Source organism: Sabethes cyaneus, chromosome 1, assembly GCF_943734655.1.
Source record: "Sabethes cyaneus chromosome 1, idSabCyanKW18_F2, whole genome shotgun sequence".
NCBI lineage: Eukaryota > Metazoa > Arthropoda > Insecta > Diptera > Culicidae > Sabethes > Sabethes cyaneus.
Genome location: NC_071353.1, coordinates 41546419 through 41567587, shown reverse-complemented (window position 1 = coordinate 41567587; position 21169 = coordinate 41546419). Strand labels below are relative to the sequence as shown.

Here is a 21169-nt window from a genome sequence, read left to right as displayed (position 1 = left end):
CGTACTCCCGCACTTCGATCTTCCCTTTTATCAGCTTTTAAGACGTGAAACCACCGAGTATTTTGCGCTTTTTTTTAAACCGAAACCGGCACAATTTTTTTGTTACGAGAAGATTGCCAAACGCGAACGTGTGAACTTGTTGACCGTCTGAAACTCTCTGCACCGTATCTCACCAGCTTCGTGCTAGCTGGCTCGCTTCGCTCGAGTAACAGTACTTTTTTTATCTCTGTACACGCATACATCGCCTGTGCCTGTACTCCGCACGTATTCAGCAACGAGAGTTTCTTGCCGCGGGAGAATTACGCCCTAACTATCCCTAATATTTACACATATGACAAATTTGCTAACCTATCTAGACATTACATAATAGTTCACCGATCGAAAACCTAACACAAACAAACTAATTTCGGTGAACGATTTCCGTGCGTAGTGGTGAGCATGGTTGCCAAATAAAACATAAAAACAAATTCTTTCCACTCGACGGGGAAATTGTAACCGCGGAGGTTACAAAATTCACACCATCTGTTTAGTGGTGGAATACGAACGCTGTGCATAACGTCACTAGCAGCTTGCTCAGTCAGGCCTCCGTTTTGATCAGTAGAACGAATGCATTTTAAACCTTTTTAACATTTTCGTTTCGATCAAGTTCCCTTTACCGTTTGGAGCAGCGAATGACTCCAAACCGTGAAATGACTGGCAGTCACCACGCTAACGAAAAGCAACCACGCTATTCTATGATTCAATACTACAAATAAACAACCGCTACATGTGCATGGAAGATGTCGGTCGAACTGCGTCCAATACAAACGAATATTTTTGCTTGCGTCGGACCGACTCCGGGTGACAAACTATTACTGTGAGCAGCCGGTTTGAACACAAAAAGAAAAACGAAAAAATACGTCACCTTATGCTTCTAGCCAGTTTGCAGTTTAGATTCTTTAATATGAACGCGCAAAGCGGAAGAACGACTATTGGCTTCTGAGAGGCACCATGAATTATAAGACGGCAGCAGCGCAAGCGGCAGATTGACTGGATTCAAAAAACAGTAAAATGATCGTTCAAAAAGCGCAAGTTGGAAGCGGAAAGCGTACGCATTCACGCATTCACATTCAACTTGCGATCCCTTTTCAAGCCCTGACTGTGAACAAACACCAAACTGTTCGAATGCACAAAAAATTACTTTAGAAGAAAAAGTTTTAATTTATCCCAGCGGAATCCGGATCGCTTCATGTCGAGAAAAGTAGGGTAAAATGCCCTTCTTTTGGCAAGAAAGGCTGAAAACAGATGCGTGCCGTAAACAAATATCGCACCTGTGGATTCCTTATAAAAATATCATTCTTTTGACATCAAAAGATTGATTCTAGCTCAGCGGCACTTTGAGATATAGGGAAAAACTTTTTTTTTCGAAAAAATCTCCACTGTGCGGTAGTTGGACGGTTCGGTGCACATCCCCAAATGAGCGAAAAAGGCCTAAGACTTGTCGACTTCGCCGCTTCCAAGAACATGATTATTTTTTTGTATGGGCTTATCACTTTGACCACAACATTATTGATCTATTGTAATGTTACACGGGTATATGCTGTATTCTGCACTGCATTTCTGTGTTTTATCGTTATTGAGTAAACGATAAACTTATATATTTTTTTATGCGTGCTTATGTGTATTAGGGTTTTACCATTGCTTCGATGCATGTCCTACTATACCAAATCTGTTTCGCCTCGTTATAGCTAGAACTGGTGAGTCCGCATGAGGTTCAAAACCATTACCTCAATAGGTCCTCATACCAGTATACTAACCATAAGAAGCGTCTTCGGGATAATGTAGAACTCAGCATGAAGTAAGGGTGATGAGGGACCTGAGAATAAACCCATGCTAAAGTCACTTTGACATCGAATGGCCTGATTCTATTAAGATTCGAACCCACGACCATTCGCTTGTCAAAACAGACTCGGTAACCTTGCGGCTACAGAGCCCCCAGGACCATACGTAGAACCTTTTTCCTGCATAATATCTACCATCGGTACAGCTGAAGATCTCCCAACAAGACGGAATCACAAGTCGATCATGTTCTGATAGATGGTCAGCACTTTTCAGACGTTATTGACGTCAGGACCTATCAGGGCGTTAACACTGATTCGGGTCACTACCTCTAGTGATGGTTAAAATATGTCAAAATCTATCTGTTGTGAACAATATACGAAACCCCCTGCCCTGCAGTATAATCTAACGCAACTGAAGTAACCGGATGTCGCCGAAAGCTACGCGTTATCTCTCAAAGTCGTGCTACTGGAAGAAGGTAAGCTGGATGAAGCACCTCTCGAGGATTGTTCGAGTGTCATGATAACAGCGTAGTGGAGAATCTAACACGCAACGAATGGTTTGACAAGGAGTGTCAGCAGACATTGGTTGAACAGAACGCAACGCGGGTACAAAAGCTGCGAAGAGGCACCCGTCCAAATGTGAAGCGATATAAATAGAAGCGGAGACAGCAAACCTGTATTTTCCAGGAGATGAAGTAACACAGGGAGGAGAAGGTATGCGACGAATTCGAGTAGCTGTATCGCTTTCACGACACACGGAAGTTTTATCAAATACTCAACGAATCTCGCAAAGGTTTTGTGCCGCGGGCCGATATATACATAGGTAAAGATGAAGATATTTTGACTGACGATCGTGCGATGATCGAAAAGTAGAAGCAGCATTACGATGAACACCTGGATGGCGTGCAGGTGAAGTTCGTGATAGTGGAGGAATTGACTACGTTGGTGCAGCAAGCAACAGAGATGTGCCACCCCCATCGATAAGTGAAGATAAAGAAGCCATCCAGCGGCTGAAGAACAACAAAGTAGCAGAAAAGGATGCCATTGAAGCGGATCTTATCAAAATGGGGCCCGTACAAGTTGGTCTGCTGTTTGCGTCAATTGGATGCCAAAATTTGGGATATGGAACGACTACCGCAGGAGCGGAAAGACGAGCTTATCTACCCTATCTCCAGAAAGGCGATAAGCAGGACTGTAAGAACTACCGAGCGATCACTGTCCTGAATACCGTATCCGTAAATAAAGTGCTTTGCCAAGTCATCTTCCATCGACTGTCACCAATAGCCAATAGATTCATGGGAACCTTTCAGGTGAGCTTCATGGAGGATCGGTCTGCAACAGACCAAATCTTGGCCCTGCACAGATTCTCCAGAAGTGTCGCGGACTCCGAGTCCCCACGCATTACCTGGTCATTGATTTCAAAGCCGCGTATGATAGTGTAAGCCTATAAGGGCTATGGGAAATTCTTGAAGATAGCGGCTTTCCGGGTAAGCTTACTAGACTTATCATAGCTACGATGGATGGGATTCAGTGCTGTGTGAGAATCTCGGGTGGATTGTCGAACCCATTCGAATCTCCCAGGGGACTTCGATAAAGAGATGGCATTTCCTGCCTACTATTCAACATTGGGACGACATGAATTCTGTCGGTAGAGGAATTGAGGTGGTGGAAGATCAGTATACCAGACTAAAACGCGACGCAGAGAAGATGGGTTGAAAATGAATACGTCTAAAATGAAGTATATGCTGATGGACGGGACCGAGCACGAAAGGGTCCGCTTAAGCAGCACCGTAGTAATCGACGAGGATAAGTTTGAGGTAGTCGACGAGTTCGCACACCTTGGCTAATTGGCAATAGAGGAAAACAATACAAGCCGTCAGATTAAAAGGCGTATTATCAGCGGAAGTCGTGCCTACTATGAACTCCATAAACACCTGCGGTTGAACAATTAGAGCCGCTAACGCTAATTAGACCGGTTATCCTACGGGCATGAAACGTGGACGCAGCTAGGAGAGGACCTGCAAGCACTCGAAGTTTTCGAACCATCTTTCGCGGTATGTAAGAAAATGGTGAATAGAGGCGAAAAATGAACCACGAACTCGCGCGTCTCTAATGCGAATACAGTATTTAGAAAGTAGCCAAAGTTGGACGGATACGTTGGGTCGGACATGTTGCTAGAATGCCGGACAACTACTCTGCAAAAATGGTTTCCTCATCGAATCCGGAATGAACAAGACGTGGAGGGGCACAGTGAGTGAGGTGATAATACCAGATGGAGCGAGATCTGGTCCCAAGTAACAATTCCAAGTTTTATTACGTTCGTATGGCGGTTTTCATGACCAATTTCATAATTTTAAAAAAGCTTTTCGCTTTTTGCTTTTCGCTTTTTGCTTTTCGCTTTTCATTTTTCTAGCAAACGCCAGATAAGTTCCCTAGCTTTGTCAACTTGAAAATATATCCGTGAGCAGAAAAGTTTTAGTTTTGCTGACAGATCATTCTGAACGATTTGGTTTATAGCGACCCGAATAAAATATTCCATAGAATATTTATTAAATTTTAAGCAATTTCGTTGATTTGCACTATGTGCGCATTTAATTTCATCGTGCATTTTGATATGATAGGTCAATAAAATCAGCGCGCCACTGGAATTTTGCAATTTTCGAGAACTGGTTGTTTTAACAAATTGAAAATATTCAGTTAGTCAATCTCAATTTCCAGCAAAATCATATAGTTGCTTCCTCTGACAGGAAAACTGATTGATAATGATCTTCTTTCTGCAAAATACTTTGCTTTGATGAATTGTTGTTTGCGAGCTAAAACAAAATACTAGAATATGGCAATATGGCTTCGCATAAAAAAATGATTTTGGTGTTGAACTTTGGTATTCTTCTAATAGCTGCAAAAAACTGTTTAGTTAGGGTGTTACCGTTTCAATAGCTCTATAAAACTAACAGATTTATTGCGGTTTGACAAGTAACCACGATAAGATCAATTTTGATTGGTGCGCCATTTTGTATTGCCACGCCACACTTATGGTAAGTTTATAAGAGACGTGGTGCAGCCAACAAATTTTAACGTGGTACTATATGCAACCACAATAAATTCGCTTTATTAACAGTTTTATTATGGTTTTCTAGCTAGCTATAAGTGTGTTTGGATTCGTATCTTCTTGGTATTGCGCAATACCACAATAAATCCAGTGGTAATGATTCATACCGCAATAAAACCTTTATAAAATTCAAGTAAAACCAAGTGGCTTTGAATTGTTACTTGGGGTGTGCATGGGGACGAGAAGAAAATTGTAAATTAAATTGTAACCAATTTATGTTACGCTAGTTCTATTATATTGCAGTGTTGGGCGGTATGAAGGATCGCGTGATATATTGGAAGGCGATCAACGCGAGAATGTGTGTATTGAGGATAAGCGGCCGTTTCTTCAATTCTAGCATCATTAACGTGCACTGCCCGCACGAAGGTAGACTCGACGATGAGAAAGAAGGGTTCTACGCGAGGCTGGAGGCAACGTACGACAGTTGCTCGTCCAGGGACATCAGGATCGTCATCGGGGATATGAACACCCAGGTCGGTAGGGAAGCAATGTATAGACCGGTGGTAGGACCCCATAGCCTGCACACCGACACGAACGATAACGGATATCCATAAAGCCACCTGGAGATCACCTGACCAACGTACAATGAACCAAATTGACCACGTTCTCATAGAGGGCCGGTTTTTCTCTAACATCACGAACGTACGCTCCCGACGGGGTACGGATATTGATTCTGACCATTACCTAGTAGCAGTACATGTGCGCTGAAAGCTGTCCACCGTATACCGGACACGTCAAAGCCGTCCTCCTCGGCTGAACATCAGGCAGCTAGATAACCCGCAAGCTGCCGAGAACTACGCGCGAATACTGAATGAGGCACTGCCTTCTTCCGAGGAGTTAGGTGCTTCAAACCTCGAAGACGGTTGGGGCAGAATACGCTCGGCCACCGGAGAGGCCGCTACCGCGGTACTAGGTATTGAACCTCGGAGTACACAAAATGATTGGTTTGATGGGGAATGCCAACAAGCGGTTGAGGGGACAAAAACTGCTTGGAAAAATTATCTAAGTGTTGCCACTAGAGACAACCTGGTCAAATACCGACGAGCTGGGAACCAGTTGATCACGATCCTGAGGAGGAAAAAGCGCCAAAAGGAGGACAGAGATCGTGAAGAATTAGAACAATTATTCCGAGCTAATGACAAGCGCAAGTTTTATGAGAAGGTGAACCAAACTCGGAAGGGTTACACACCGAAACCTGACATGTGTTGGGACGAGGGAGGGAATCTAATCACGGTCGGTCGACAGATGGAAGCAGTTCTTCGAAAAACACTTCAATGGCGAAGTCGCAGAAGAAGGCGGAACGGAAATTAACCTAGGAGCGCCCATGAAAGATAGTAATGTCCTAGCACCTGATCTCCAAGAAGTCAAACGAGAAATCGGGCTGCTGAAGACCAATAATGCCACTGGGAAGGACCAGCTTCCGGCATAGCTATATAAACATTGCGGAGAAACGCTAACAAAGGCTCTACACTGTGTTTTTTCGAGAATTTGGGAAGAGGAAAAGCTACCGGAAGAATGGATGGAAGGAGTGGTCTGTCCCATCTACAAAAAGGGTGATCGGCTAGACTGCTGCAACTATCGCAGTATTACGCTGGTAAACGCCGCCTACAAGGTACTCTCCCAGATCCAGTTACGCCGGTTGTCACTGATAGTACAAGATTTCGTAGGGAATTATCAGGCGGGTTTCATGGGGGCTCGCGCAACTACGGACCAAATTTTTACTATCCGACGGATTTTGCAGAAATGTCGGGAGTACAACGTGTCCACGCATCACATCTTTATTGATTTCCAAGCAGCATACGATACAGTTGATCGAGACAAGCTATGGCAGATGATGCACGAACACGGTTTTCCGAACAAACTGAGGCGACTGATCAGAGCTACATTGGATCGAGTGATGTGTTTCGTACGCATCTCTGCGACACTTTTGAGTCCATTCGAGATGCGGCGAGGGTTGAGACAAGGTGACGGTTTATCCTGCATGCTGTTCAACATCGCTCTTGAGGGGGTGATCCGACGAGCGGGCATCGAAACGAGAGGCACGATTTTTACCAAGGGTAGCCAACTTCTAGGCTTTGCAGATGACTTCGATATCGTAGCCAGGAACTTTGCGACGGCGAAGGCAATCTACGCCAGACTGAAAGCGGAGTCTAGGAGATTTGGACTAAAAACAGATGCGTCGAACACCAAATACATGAATGGAAGAGGCTTAAAGGAAACAAACGCGCGTCTCCCACGGACGGTAACTGTTGACGGCGACGAACTAGAAGTGGTAGAGAAGTTCGTGTATTTGGGATCGCTGGAGACCGCGGACAACAACACGCCGCAGACAGCGGCACATCCAAGCGAGAAATCGGGCCTACTTTGCCCTTCGTAAAACACTACGATCAGGAAGCATACGCCGCCGCACGAAGCTAACAATGTACAAAACCCTTCTTAGACCGGTAGTTTTATATGGACATGAAGCCGTGACGCTGCTCACGCAGGTCATACGCGCCCTTGTCGTGTTCGTGCGGAAAGTGCTGCGGGCGATATTTGGCGGAGTACAAACTGAAAGCGGAAAATGGCGGAGGCGTATGAATCACGAGCTACAGGCACTGCTTGGGGAGACTCCCATCGTACATCTAGCGAAAGTTAGCAGGCTACGGTGGGCCGGACACGTCGTAAGGATGCCGGACGACAGTGCGACGAAAAGAGTCCTCCTCAACAACCCCACCGACACCAGAAACAGAGGGGCCCAAGATGCACGATGGCTCGATCAGGACAAAAGCGACTTGTGACTTCTGAGACGACTAGGAAATTGACGACGAGTGACCCAAGACCGAGTTGAATGGAGACGAGTGCTTGAAACAGCACGAGCCACCCCGGCTCTATGCTGAAGAAGAAGAAGAAGATAGTTCTATCATATATAATTCAGTGTGTCAATGTCATTGTGGCAATTCCAATTCATTCCCTCAAGTTGCAGAATAAATTAGAGATAAATAAAATAAATATTTTCAGTTTTAATAACGAAAATAATTCGACTTAGTTTCAAACTTTAAATCACGCTGAAGAGAATGCTGTAAATTGGATTTCGGTTGACTAAAGAAGCATGGGCGGAAATATCTATATTACTTACTTGATTTCTCTTCGAACTGGTAGACAAATGTGGTGTAGCAAACCGTTCAACGAAACAATAAATATCGGAGTCAGTTTTCAACAATGCTCCCATCAGTTTGGTGTGCGCTCAAAACGACCCGACAATTTGTACAGCATCATGTTTCGAATCGGAATAGATCCTAATCGAACTCTCCACCTTCATTCGTTCGCATGACCACTAATACCGAGAGGCCCCGAAACGATAACGGCAATTAAAATCATTACTTTTCATCCGTTCGTCCGGGACGATGAACGCTGTACGGTGGGAACTGGATGCTCTGGGGAGCAGATTATTCCCTGTATTGAAATATTTTACATCCGTTTCGGCGACAGCACTGATTTGGGGTGCTCCGGTTTTGTACAGATTCGGGTTCCACGCAGAAGGGAACGTCACTGGGGAAAAAACCCATCCGACATGGCACAATCAGTGGCAGAGGTGGAGGGCGAAAGGACTGATACTACTAAAATGAGGTTCATTTAGGGGTAACCGGAAAACAAATGTGCTCTACATGTAGTGGAAAGGATAGAACATGAAACAGAACCGATGTTTTCGGTTTGAGCCGGCTTCGACGATTGGCCCGTTGGATGGAGAACGATATCGTACATACCAGAGGATAATTATCTAGTGGTTTCGAATGTGTGATTGGAAAAAAATCAGTATCGGCTTTTTCTATCAATACAGGTTGGTTGAATGAATTTGAATTTTAATTGAAATTAGGTTTAGATTCTTCTCTATCCAATTTATAACACGGTTGAAGCAATAATATAAACAACAGTATGCTATGCAAGCTGTTGCATAAAACTCCTGTAAAAAGAACAATTTCCATTAGCAATTAATTGCGAAGTCATTCCCTCAATTTTCAAATTACTGTTGCATGACGCTTCACCATGGTACTTTCATCTTGCCAAGGCAGCTAAAGACCAACACTTACATGGTTTCAATTAATTGCACAATTCTGCTATGTGGCTTCCTAGGGCAGTGCAATTTCACGTTTCAAAACAAAAAAAAAACGCTCTCTTGCCAGCAGCGGTCGGCTATCGTAGGGCTTCGTCCTCAAATGACCTTTCTTAGTGCAGCAAGCGGTCGGTGGAGCGTTTTGCAGATCACATCCAATGACCTTTTTATGCAGCTATAAAAAAAACCCAACCTACACTTGAAGCGGCTACTTCCTTGCACGAAAAATGTTTAATAACTTGTTTATTTTTCCCGGAGTCGTAAAGCGTTCGAAACGTTTTTAAGCCCGGCTGAACTCTTGGTGCTGCTGGGCAAGAGTAATTTGGGCTCTGCTTGAATTTGTCAGGCTTGACTTGTCATAAAAGATGAAGCATGTGTTCTGGTTTAATAAGAATACGAAGAGAGAGATAAAACATAAGCCTTCCATGTTACATTTTGCTGAGAAGTTGACCCACTTGACGTGAAAGTGGTCATAGGTTCGGATCTTACTAGGGATCTATCCCTAGGCTATTCCCACTTAACTTTTATGTGGAAATTTTGCTTCACCTACCAACGATGAAGCCTTACGGCGGAACAAGTTATCAAAGTGGTTGAATTAGTAAGCTTAAAGAAAAGGCTAAAACTGTCAACGTAAGCTTGGATAACATGTGCTAGACTTGGCATTTATTTGAATTTGAAAACTATACTCAAAAACAGAAGAAAAACTTCAGCATAAGATTTGTTTATATCAAAATACTAGTCGCGATACGTTCTACTGATTGAAAACCATCGATCTATGCATAATTAATTGCGACTTCAATATCGATAATTGATTTGCAACACACCTTCGAGTTGCAATCAAAGACACGAACGTCACTCCGTAGATCCGTCTATGTTTCAATCAACTAAAAACACAAAGAGAAGCAAGTTTCAGTAAACGCATAGTTCACCCCAATTAGACCGGGACGAAAGTGATATCACCAACCAACGGCAGAGCAAAAGCGCTGCCAGGACCACACAGAATCTTTCTATAATTCATCCGCTTCATTTGGTTTATTTCCTTTCCCCGGGGGTGAACAGTGCGGTTGTTTAGTAAGAAAATTGGTCGAAATTTTTGACTGATTTAAAAATGATCGCTGTAAATAGGAGCGGACCGAGAAGAGTGCCTTGGATTACTTCAAAATTTAAACTTTTATTTGCACTAATTTTCAAACCCACTGTTTGATGGAAGGACACCAGTCAAAAGGGCAAAAACAAGCGCTGAAAACGTCATCATTACTATTCCGAAAGTAGAGACACATTGTCTACCACCAGTCATGCAGTTAGCGGCGAGTGATTTGTGTCTGTGTATTGTGTGTGTGTGTGCGCGCATCTGTATGTGTGTTCTAGAGCTTCGTACCCGTTACCCGAGGCATTCGCGTGTGCCCGTGCCAAATCTCTGAGATGGGCGACGTCCTCTGGCGGACGTTAACTTTTGGTACCGAATCAGATCAAAAATTGTCTCCTAATGGAAGCGGGTCGCTGCTGACTGGGCCCGATGAAGAAAGAACGGGTGTACAAAACAACCAGAAATTTAACTGCACATAAACCGAAATAGGATTGTCAACATAAACTGATTGCACACACACCCTTTCGCTATCTCGCTTTCTCATTTCGGTTACTGTTTGACGAAAGGCTTCTGTTCTGTTCTGCACCGCGCGATATGGCCGTTCGAGAAAAGCTGCAGATTCGGTCGGGGGTCCACCAACGGTATTTTTTTATGGTGGGGAATTTACACAATTGCTTTTGCTGTTTCGTGGTTGTATGGCTTCACTTGAGTTTGCCGCTTTGCTTGGATTATTTGCAGTGTTTAGGTGTTGGAAATTTGGAAAACTGACGAAAGAATAATTATGTGGCAGTTTTTACTATATCAATTGAAAATTTTTTTCAAGCAATCAGTGCTTCAGTTTCTATATTAAAATTTTATAACGCAACTGCTTTCTTCGATGTATGTATTTGAACACACTTTCTGTACTCATTTATAATATTCTGGAAAACTCCCGAAAAAGTACGAGGATAATGAACTGCAAGCACTTTTGGAAGAAGATAATACTCACACGTAATAATAACTCGCGGGTCAATTAAATTTGACTCAAGAAGCCATCTCCTTACGTTTGAAGGTCATGGGAAAGCTTCAAAAGATCGAAAAATCGTTGTTCAATCGAATTGTGACTGGCGGTGTGTTTTGGTGTATTCATAAAGCCAAAGATCGTTGAAAAGTCTACAGGGAACGGCGGAAAAAATGCGAAAATATTTCAGCTTTAGTATTGGATTGATTTATGTAACGAACGGCTTATTTCTGTTGACAGTGTGTTTGTTTACGTTTGCTTTCAAGTGTTGCATCAAAACATCGTAATTGTTTCATTGACTGAAGTGTTTGAAGCGTCTTAGTAGTATACGAAACCTGGAAATTTTATTTCATTGCAAACTTGTGAAAATCCTAAATCGTACGCTGTCTTTTGTGTGTGTGTGTGGATATTATCACTACGACCAGCATTTTGATCTATTGTGATCTCATCCAGGTGTTGTTCCGTACTTCTTTGTTATTGCAGTATCGCTATAGAGTGAGCGAACTGCTTATTATCCGTGATTAAAGGGTCGGTGTGTTTTCACCCCTTATTCCCTCTACGCTTCTTACTACTTTTCAACCAATCTAGCTCTAGAGCCAGGAAGTGCGTAGACTAGTTATAATTTGTCCTTGGACAAGAAGCTTCATTCGCACCTCGAGCAAGTATCATTCTTATAACCAGCCCCGGCTAAAGGCTTCATGGCCGGTAAAGCAGAGTTCAGCACAGATTGAGAGTATGTATGTGTGTATGTATATGTTCCTTAACTACTTATGCATTACCAATCTCGTTCCTAGAACCAGGAAGCGGAACAAGCTATAATTTGCCCTTGAACAAGAGGCTTCATTCGCACCTCAAGCAAGTAGGGGAGTGTCGTCGTGGTTGGGCCACGTTTTGGAATTCGCCCATAACTTTCGTTTCAAAAGGAATTTTGGAAATCTAAATACATCGTGGCAAAGGTCTAAGAATAAGGTATATTTTCGGAAAGTTTTGAACTGATTGCTTGAAAAATAAAAAAGTTATAGGCATTTACGTGAAGACAAAAAATGTTGTCATAGTCGGGCCATGTTGTACAGCTTGGGCCACCGCAGAAAATCTAAGACATACGTATTGAAATTCTATACAGAGGCATGAAAAGAATGAATTCCGTGAACAACGGCTCATATATGCACAAATACCCTATTTTTAATTGCATTTTTGCGAAATTTTGGCGATCTTGTAAAATCAGTATTGCTACAATTGCCTTTTCCGAATTGTACAACTACAATGAAATAACAACAAAACTCTAAGTATTTATCGTATTAATTTTGCTTCATTTCATCACATTTTGCGTGACTGACATTCTCTAGCGATTATTGCGCTTCTGCGCTTAAAATTATGGTGGCCTAACCATGACTACTCAAGTGACCCGACCTGTATAAATAGCGCTTTTCTAGTATTTCACCTTAGCCTTCCCAAACACCTTACTGGAGGGGATTTTTCTATAGTCTACGTGTGCAGCACAACACACTTCATACATTTTCGAAAGTTATCTCGATCATTGCATTTCATGAATCATTTCCTGAAGAAAAGTTGGAAAAGAGTGGAAAACTGTTTTTTGGAAGATTTAGTCACTGAATTCAGTACGGGTGTTTTGAATACACGATTGAAACTCACAATATTTTGAAAAGTTAGCTATCACAGTAAGAAGTTTTGCAATGATTATATCATAGATATCATGATTTACTAAAACTGTAAAATCGTGATGGCCCGACCATAACAGTGGCCCGACGATAACGACAATACCCTACCACTCTTATAACTTGCCCTGGCAAGAGGCTTTCATTGTTAGTAAATGCAGAATGCAGTAGGAAGGATGTGGAGGGGCCTAAGAAGAAACCCATGCTAAAGTCACTTAACATCGAATGGCCTGATTCTACAAAGATTCGAACCCACGACCACTCGCTTGTCAAGACAGACTCGGTTAACTTTGCGGCTTCTGGGCACCGCTTAAAGTCTATTCGCATTTCATGAGCCATAATGGCGAACGGCCATGTTCGTAATATTTAAACAGCATTTTTGACGTTTCAGTAATACGTCGCACGTTTTGTTTTCGTACATTCACGGTAAAAGCAAAGGAACGTGCGGAAAAAAGTCAAACAATATTTTCAACAGTGGTGAATGGGAAAGTTGTAGAATTAGTTATCATCTGCAATAGTGCTGAATTAAGCTGAAATGGTGCTATAAGGTCGTAATAAAGTTCATAGTTCATAGTATTCAAAAAATACGTTATCAATAGGGTACCGTAGTTAATAAAGATGGAGCACTACTTACTTCAACAATGTTGTTGATCATAGCTAACTCTATGAGTGACTCATACATAACTTTTTCAATTACTCCATTTTGGTTCATGCACTGCAACTTCACATTCCTGACTTAGCAGTAATTCTGGGTAAAATATAAATCACCCAAACAGTTTTATTAACTTGAAAACATATAGCGGTCCCTAGTAACAATTTTAGTTTTGTTGCACTCAAATTGTGGTTTTTATTATTATTACTAGCTGACCCGACAAACTTCGTATTGCCACAAATTAACCTATGTTGTACATAAATCATGAATCTCGGATGATCCTTGTCACAATCTCGAGTTTTGCAAGTTTCTGAGGAGTTCAACCTTAGATGATTCATTTTGGCAGTTACGCAACTATGAAAGCATCCCACGCAACCAATAAGCATCACCAATGCTATTCAAATGTAGGACAATAAGCAGTCGCGTTAAATGCTACTTAAATGCTATTTTGGCAAAATATACAGCTACTTTACGGATAACCTTCTTATAGTGCTGACAATGCTAATTTACAGCTAATTACCGACACGAAGAATTTGAATACAATTTTGGATGCCAATTTACAACACCTAACTCCCCTCCCCTGTCCCCTCATTGCATAGCCAGAAAGCGGATAGTAATATTCGCCATGGTTGTACAACATTTCGCCGAATATCATTTTGCGAAAAACCTTAAGCGGAATGTACCATTTCACGGAAATCTTTTTTGTGGAAAGTACCATTTCGCGATCCTCTTCTTACTCGCTATCGCTCGTTCCAGGAAACCCAAGTAGACCTAGGAAAACAAATAAACCTAGACAGTAGCGATTTCTGCGGGGAGTTGCCTCCCCTCAGTGGGCGGCGCTTCCGACGGCGGGTCACCGGCAACACTCGTGGCCGTCTCGTTCTGAATGATCTAGTGTTACTATAGATAGTTTTAGTGGTCTTGTAATTAACTAATGTTTTACGGAATTTGGTTCTATTTGCTTGATTAGTTCTAGAGTTATGAGGAAATTTGTATTTCCCGCCTAAAAAGGTAAGGGTTTCTAATTCATCATAGGAAAAATGGTTGCCTCCAAAAGCACCCACATGCCAAATATGGTTCTATTTGCTTGATTAGTTCACGAATTATGAGAAAATTTGCATTTCATCTGTGTAGAAGCCCCTCCCTCCTAAAGTGGGGAGGGGTCACAATTCACCATAGAAAATATTTTTGCCTCCAAAAACCTCCACATGCCAAATTTGGTTCTATTTGCTTAATTAGTTCTTGAGTTATGAGGAAATTTGTATTTCATTTGTATAGGAGCCCCCCTCCTAAAGTGGAGAGGGGTCCCAATTCATCACAGAAAAAATTTTTGTCTCCAAAAACAACCACATGCCAAATTTGATTCCATTTGCTTGATTAGTTCTCGAGTTATGAGGAAATTTGTATTTCGTTTGTATAGGAACCCCCCCTCTTAAAGTGGGGAGGGGTCCTAATTCACCATAGAAAATATTCTTGCCCTCTAAAACTTTGACATGCCAAATTTTGTTCCATTTGTTCAATTAGTTCTCGAGTTATAAGGAAATTTGTATTTCATCTGTATAGGAACGCCCCCCCCTCCTAAAGTGGGGAGGTGTCCCAATTTATCATAGAAAAAAATTTTGGCTCCAAAATTTGTACTTCATTGGTACAGGAGCCCCCCCCCCTCTTAAACTGGGGAGGGGTCCTAATTCAACATAGAAAATATTCTTGCCCTCGAAAACCTTCACATGCCAAATTTGGTTCCATTTGCTTGATTAGTTCTCGAGTTATGAGGAAATTTGTATTTCATTTGTATGGAAGCCCCCCTCTTAGTGGGGGAGGGGTCTCTTACCATCACTAAAACCTTTCTTGGCCCCAAAAACCTCTACCTGCAAATTTTCACGCCGATTGGTTCAGTAGTTTTTGATTCTATAAGGAACATCCCGACAGACAGACAGATATTCATTTTTATATATAAGATTATAGAATTTTGGCACTTCTCAACAAAAATGCTGGAAACTATCACCTACCCCCGGGCTTCTTTATGCCAAAGGGGGTTAGGCTCTGTGGTTCTCATTCACATTTTTTTGTTGTACCGTCTGCTCCAGTTGTGTTTAATTCTGGTGGTTCAGGAACCTCCTCATTATATTACAGGTTCCAAGAACCACCGCTTTTTGGATACTGTCCAAATTTCTTTGCAGTTCCAGCTCTTCCAGGGGATGTTGTAGACTACAGAGCACTACTCGGGTGGCTAAGATGACCACCAGAACTATGCGTACGTCCTCAAGGTGCCACATCTGATTTAGCTCCTCGGTCAAAGCGTGTTACTTCGTTATTTTGGCCAAGAATGTTGACTGGACATTGCGATCCAGCGGTACAGCGATGTCTATGAGGGTACCGTGCTTCCTCCTTTTGTCGTAGATCACAACGTCGGGACGATTGGCACGTATAAGGACGTCCGTAATAATCTCACGATCCCAGTACAACTTTATGCAGCTATTTTCCAGAACCGGGCTGGGCAGGTACTTATAGTAGGGTACATAGCAGTTTACCAAGTTGTGCTTCAAGGCGAGTTGTTGGTGCACAATCTTGGCAACCGCATTGTGGCGTCCAAGATAAGCCGTTTCGGCTAAGGCTGGACAGCCTGCAATCACATGCTCGATCGTTTCCCCTACTGAATTGCACTTTCTACAACGGCCTTCTATATATTCGTGCAATATGTACCTGTCGTAGTTTTTCATCGTAATAGCCCGAGCCTGAATGGCTACCATGAAGCCTTCTACCTCCGAAAAGAGATCACCTCGTACCAACCACGCATTTGATGCCACTTTGTCTATATGCGCTTGTTCTATCTGATGGGGGTGCGTCCCATGTAGTTCCTTTGCTTTCCACGTTTAGACTTTTTCTAGTACGGTTTTTAGGTCACAATTCAGTTGGTAATGCTTCTGCGTCATATGTAGGGCGATGAATCCGTTGTCTGCTTCACAGACAGTGCGGTAGACAACATGGCGAGTCCGACTATCTATGAAATATCTCCGCATCTGCTGGATCTGGGATACGCATAACGCTTGGATGTCAGTGACACCTCTTCCTCCTTCCATGCGTGGTAAGGTGACACTTTCGACTGCCGATCTTGGGAGACGCTCAACGAATTGACGACGAGTAGCCCAGGATCGAGTACAGTGCGTGGAGAGAAATTCTTGATACGGCAAGAGCCATCCCGGCTCTCCGCCGGTAGAAGAGAGAGGCAGTCACACGAACAAATCTTAGATCGTCGGCAAAAGAACGATTTGGTGATAAAAGTATCTTTAATATAGATAATAAAGATAAGAGGGCCCAGAACATTGCCTTGGGGTACACCAGACGATAAACAAAATTTTCTGCAGTGCACCGAATTCACTGTAATGAAAGCTCTACGGTCGGACAAGTATGAGACTAGTGAGTATGAGGCGTTTAATGAACCATGTTGGAAATCCCATTTGATTTAATTTGTCAATGACGAGATTGTGAGGCACAGCATCATAGGCTTTGGCAAAAACAAAATAAATCGCTTGTACTCATGCTTAACTATTACGTCTAGGTGTGAATCATAAAACACTAAAAACATCTGGTCACTAAGAACATCTGAACCAATATGTAAGAAGGATGATTACTTCACTCCACATCTGCAAAAATGGAATTCAGTATGTCGAAATCACATGCAGAACAGTCGAATTAGATTTGTTCACTTAGGTCGTCCAATATTGGTGCGTCCAACCAGAGCCGTAAGCTGACTTTGTGGCACCCTTGGCGAAGACGCAATTTAACGTATGCATTAAATAAAACAAGCTGATTGTAGCGATTTTCCATGCAGTTATCTTTACACCTGGTGGTGAATCCACCTATGCATTTCCAATCGTAGCAACCCTGTTGAGTACAGAAAAAAAAAAAATTTAATATTGACAGTGTTATCAGTTGATTTGCAACTGCAATGGCGAAAATTATGAAGCAATTAGGCTCGATGCTTTATTCGTACTGCCAGCTTCACCCCGGAGCGAAGAAGTTGGATATCATATGGCACTTCGTGTCCGCCGAATATAGCCGATCCGATATTTACAACGTCCCCCACCTTCTGGAGAAAGGCGAGAGCGTTCCACGGAAGTCTTTTTCCGTCAGCCCAACGGTGAAGTGTGATAGTAAAGTGCAGCCGAAGCTTAAGAGGAAGATCAAGAGCAAAGTGGCCTCATCGTTCCGCGTATTGACCCGGGAAATCTGCGCAATCCGCTAAATAATGAAGAAGTGGCTGAACAAAATGATTACAGCAGTCCCCCGAATAACGCGGTTTCGAATAAGGACGATTCCATTAAGGACGGTCTCGAGTGATTCCATTAACGCGGTCGAACGTCCTTATTGGAGTCTACGTAGCATATGGGAATTGACCTAATTGGTTCCAACATGGAATAACTCGTGATCCTGACCTAATAGACGGTTGGTGTCTTCGACAAAGTTGTTCAGTACATCAACGGGTTTTCATTGGATTATAGTATTGCGGAATTGTCTCACTACGTGGCGCTAGCGTATATGTAATATTTTTGTATAGGCTGTATCTGGCGCTGCAGGCTATCTAGAAAGTTGCGGCCTTCGGGAAGGTTGCTCAAATGACTGCCACCTTCAAGATGGAAAAAAGCGCAGAACTGACTCACTACGTGGCGCTAGTGTATATGTAATCCTCTTATGCAGGCTGTATCTCACGCTGGTGACTATCTAGCAAGTTGCGGTCTTCGAGAAGGTTATTCATATGACTGAGACCTTCAAGTAGGGATGGAAAATATTGCAGAATTATCTCACTACGTGGCGCTAGCATATATGTAACATTCTTGTATAGGCTGTATCTTGCGCTGTTGACTGTCTGGAAAGTGATGGCCTTCGGGAAGGTTATTCATATGACTGCCACCTTCAAGATGGTATGAAAAATATTGCAGAATTGTCTCACTACGTGGCGCTAGTGTACATTTAATCCTCTTATGCAAGCTGTATCTTACGCTGTTGACTATCTAGCAAGTTGCGGTCTTCGAGAAGGTTATTCATATGACTGCGACCTTCAAGAAGGGATGGAAAATATTGCAGAATTGCCTCACTACGTGGCGCTGGCATATATGTAATCTTCTTAAGCAGGCTGTATCACGCGCTGCTGTCTGTATACCAAGTTGTGGTCTTCGAGAAGGTAATTCAAATGACGGTGAGATTTTTCTGGCTATTTAGGAAGTAGCATTTACGGATGGATGGTAGACTAACCCATGGATTATTTTTGCGAGGACTGTGGGAGATATACGAGTTTCTTCTAAAAAAAGCATGCTGAACATAATAGCATAAACATAAAGGTCAGCATTGATTTGCAATTGTGGAGCCCCACCTCTGGGCACGCTGGTGAGCAGATGCGTTCCATGTAAAAAAGTTGTAGGGACCTAAACTGCCATTTTCAAAAGATGATTAGATCACGATACTATTTCGTGGTTACCGTTGAACCACTATTATGAAACTGGTTCATCTCTACCAGGATGCTTACCAGGATGAGTCGAAAAATTTTGCTTTGTTAGTTTTCAACAAAAATTTAAGTAATGTACAAAATTTTTGTATTTAATTTTTAATATATGGAAAAATAAACACTGGTTTTTTTCTTTTTTGTTTAGTTATTGACGGTCTGATGTTATTATCTTTTTCTTGCCCCCCTCTTCAAAAAAAATTCCAGACCAGGACACCTAAGTAGCACACTTTCGTCACTTCTGGTTGCTGCAACCTATTTATGACTGAAATCAGTCATTAATCGGTTACCACAACTAGTTTATAACAACTGTGCTAGTAGGGCATAAACTGTTTTACAAATTTGTATAAGCTTTATTAAACTTATTATTAGAATGTGAATTGGTTGCATGGTTTTATCAGATATACACGGTTTCCATTAACGCGGTCCCTATTAGCGTCTTTATTGGGGGGACTACTGTATTTTTATGCGAAGCGTCAGTCGAGGCCGGCCGTTTTTGAGCAGCCAGCAATCACCCAGAAGAAGCGGCGTAAGCGGCAAACATCTCCGACGATGAGGCGATGTACACGATGACATCAAATATATCTTGCGTACCAAACTTACGGTTACGGGGCTTACGGTGAACGGAAAGATGAACCTTCCGAAAGTTGCCGCTAAGGGTACAACCAGCTGCCGTAAGTCTGGCCAGCAACAAAGTATTTTTATAGAAGGCTTAATAAACGTAGGATTTGGGAAAAATTTGATCCATAGCATTATATTTCTTAATATTTTTTTCATCGCTATCCGAAATTAATCCAACGCTACGGCGCTGCGTCCAACTCGTAAAGTAGTAATATGAAGGGTCCGTGGTGATAATCGACAAGCAACTGGGGAGAAAATAGCACGATTATGTCAAAGCACTTCAGGAGATTGGTAAGTGCAAGAGCTAAGAGTCTACCATGCGTGTTGACAAAATGATTGCTTTTTCTCAAGCTCTTTTCAAATATTGGATCTGTAAAGGAAAGAATCTGTGGAATGCAAAGGAATATATCCGTTAATACCATTGTCGATATGCCACCTTAAGTCAGGTAAATTAAAGTTTCCAATTCGTTGCTGTCGATATCAGCCCTAAGGTATATTTCCGTAAAGATAAGTACATCATGCTCACAACTGGATAGTAATAACCCTAGTCGATTAATTTTTGTCCACAAACCTCTAAAGTTCTGATAGTACACAGAAGAAGTGCGATGCGCTTTTGCGCGAGGCACACTGGGATACGGCGTAAAGTTGCTAAGGAAGGATAAATTTTGTATCAACAATCTCAGGATAAAATTTTTATCAACAATCTACAGAATAAAATCGAATGCATTTGAGAGTTGAATTTCGCGTAACTTTTCAAAAGGACCTTAGTAATAATGGGAAATTCTCTCCGTGTCTATTGTCTTTCGCTTATCCGGCGCGCCGCGGCGCGGCAAACGTACTTTAATAGTTGGGTTTTGCATGAATCAGTTACTAGCGTCACTAGCTAGCTAAATCGTTAAGGAAACTTTCGTTGACATACCTTTATATCAGTGTAATAATCGAAAAAGGGGGAAACCAAACCAGAGAATGTCTCTCAATTTTACTCAGGTATCCTTTTGAAAAGTTACGCGAGAAATCAATCATCCATCACAGACCTGATTCGAATCTCATCTAATCGAAGTTACCGTTGTCGCAAAACTAATCGATGCTTCGTTTTTTCATCTTCAATTCCAGAACTTGATTATGCGCAGCAGCTGAAGCGGAGATAAAAATGTAAGTTTTCCAAAGCTTATTAAAATTCATCGATATCCACTTTACATCTTATGATCTTGCTGTGCAAGATTGAACTTTTCCCGCTCCGTGCCGGCTGGTGCAATCTTCGATCTGCAGCTTCCGTCGATGTGCTTCAGTAGGTTGATTCACGGAATGAAAGTTTAGAAAGAAAATAGTAAGAAAAGTGGAAACAAGTTTGATTTCTTCTTTCACTCACTGGGAGACGCACGGTAGCAGGAATATAAAAGTATTTCCTTCTATTGGATTTCAGTCGCTGCAGCTGGCGAGCAAACAAATCCTAAGTGTGAGGGACAGCACCAGCTGCTTTCGAGAGTAAATATGTGATCATACTTTTGTCCTGTGAGTTTATGACGAAGAGGATTACGTTGTGTGCACTGTGCACGGGAATTTTCAATCAGTTCTTTCATTTGCTTAGTTTGGATGGACACATTACCCGCC

General features: G+C 42.3%; 1 protein-coding gene across 1 annotated transcript in view; it reads left to right on the top strand.

Moving 5' to 3' along the window:
* Nucleotides 1–21169, top strand: part of LOC128733188 (uncharacterized) — a 599692-nt gene that overhangs the window by 473081 nt on the left and 105442 nt on the right. The window contains exon 3 of the mRNA XM_053826862.1: nucleotides 20672–20710. Within this exon, the coding sequence (XP_053682837.1) occupies nucleotides 20709–20710 (2 nt within the window). The 5' untranslated portion in view covers nucleotides 20672–20708. The remainder of the gene's footprint in view (nucleotides 1–20671; nucleotides 20711–21169) is intronic.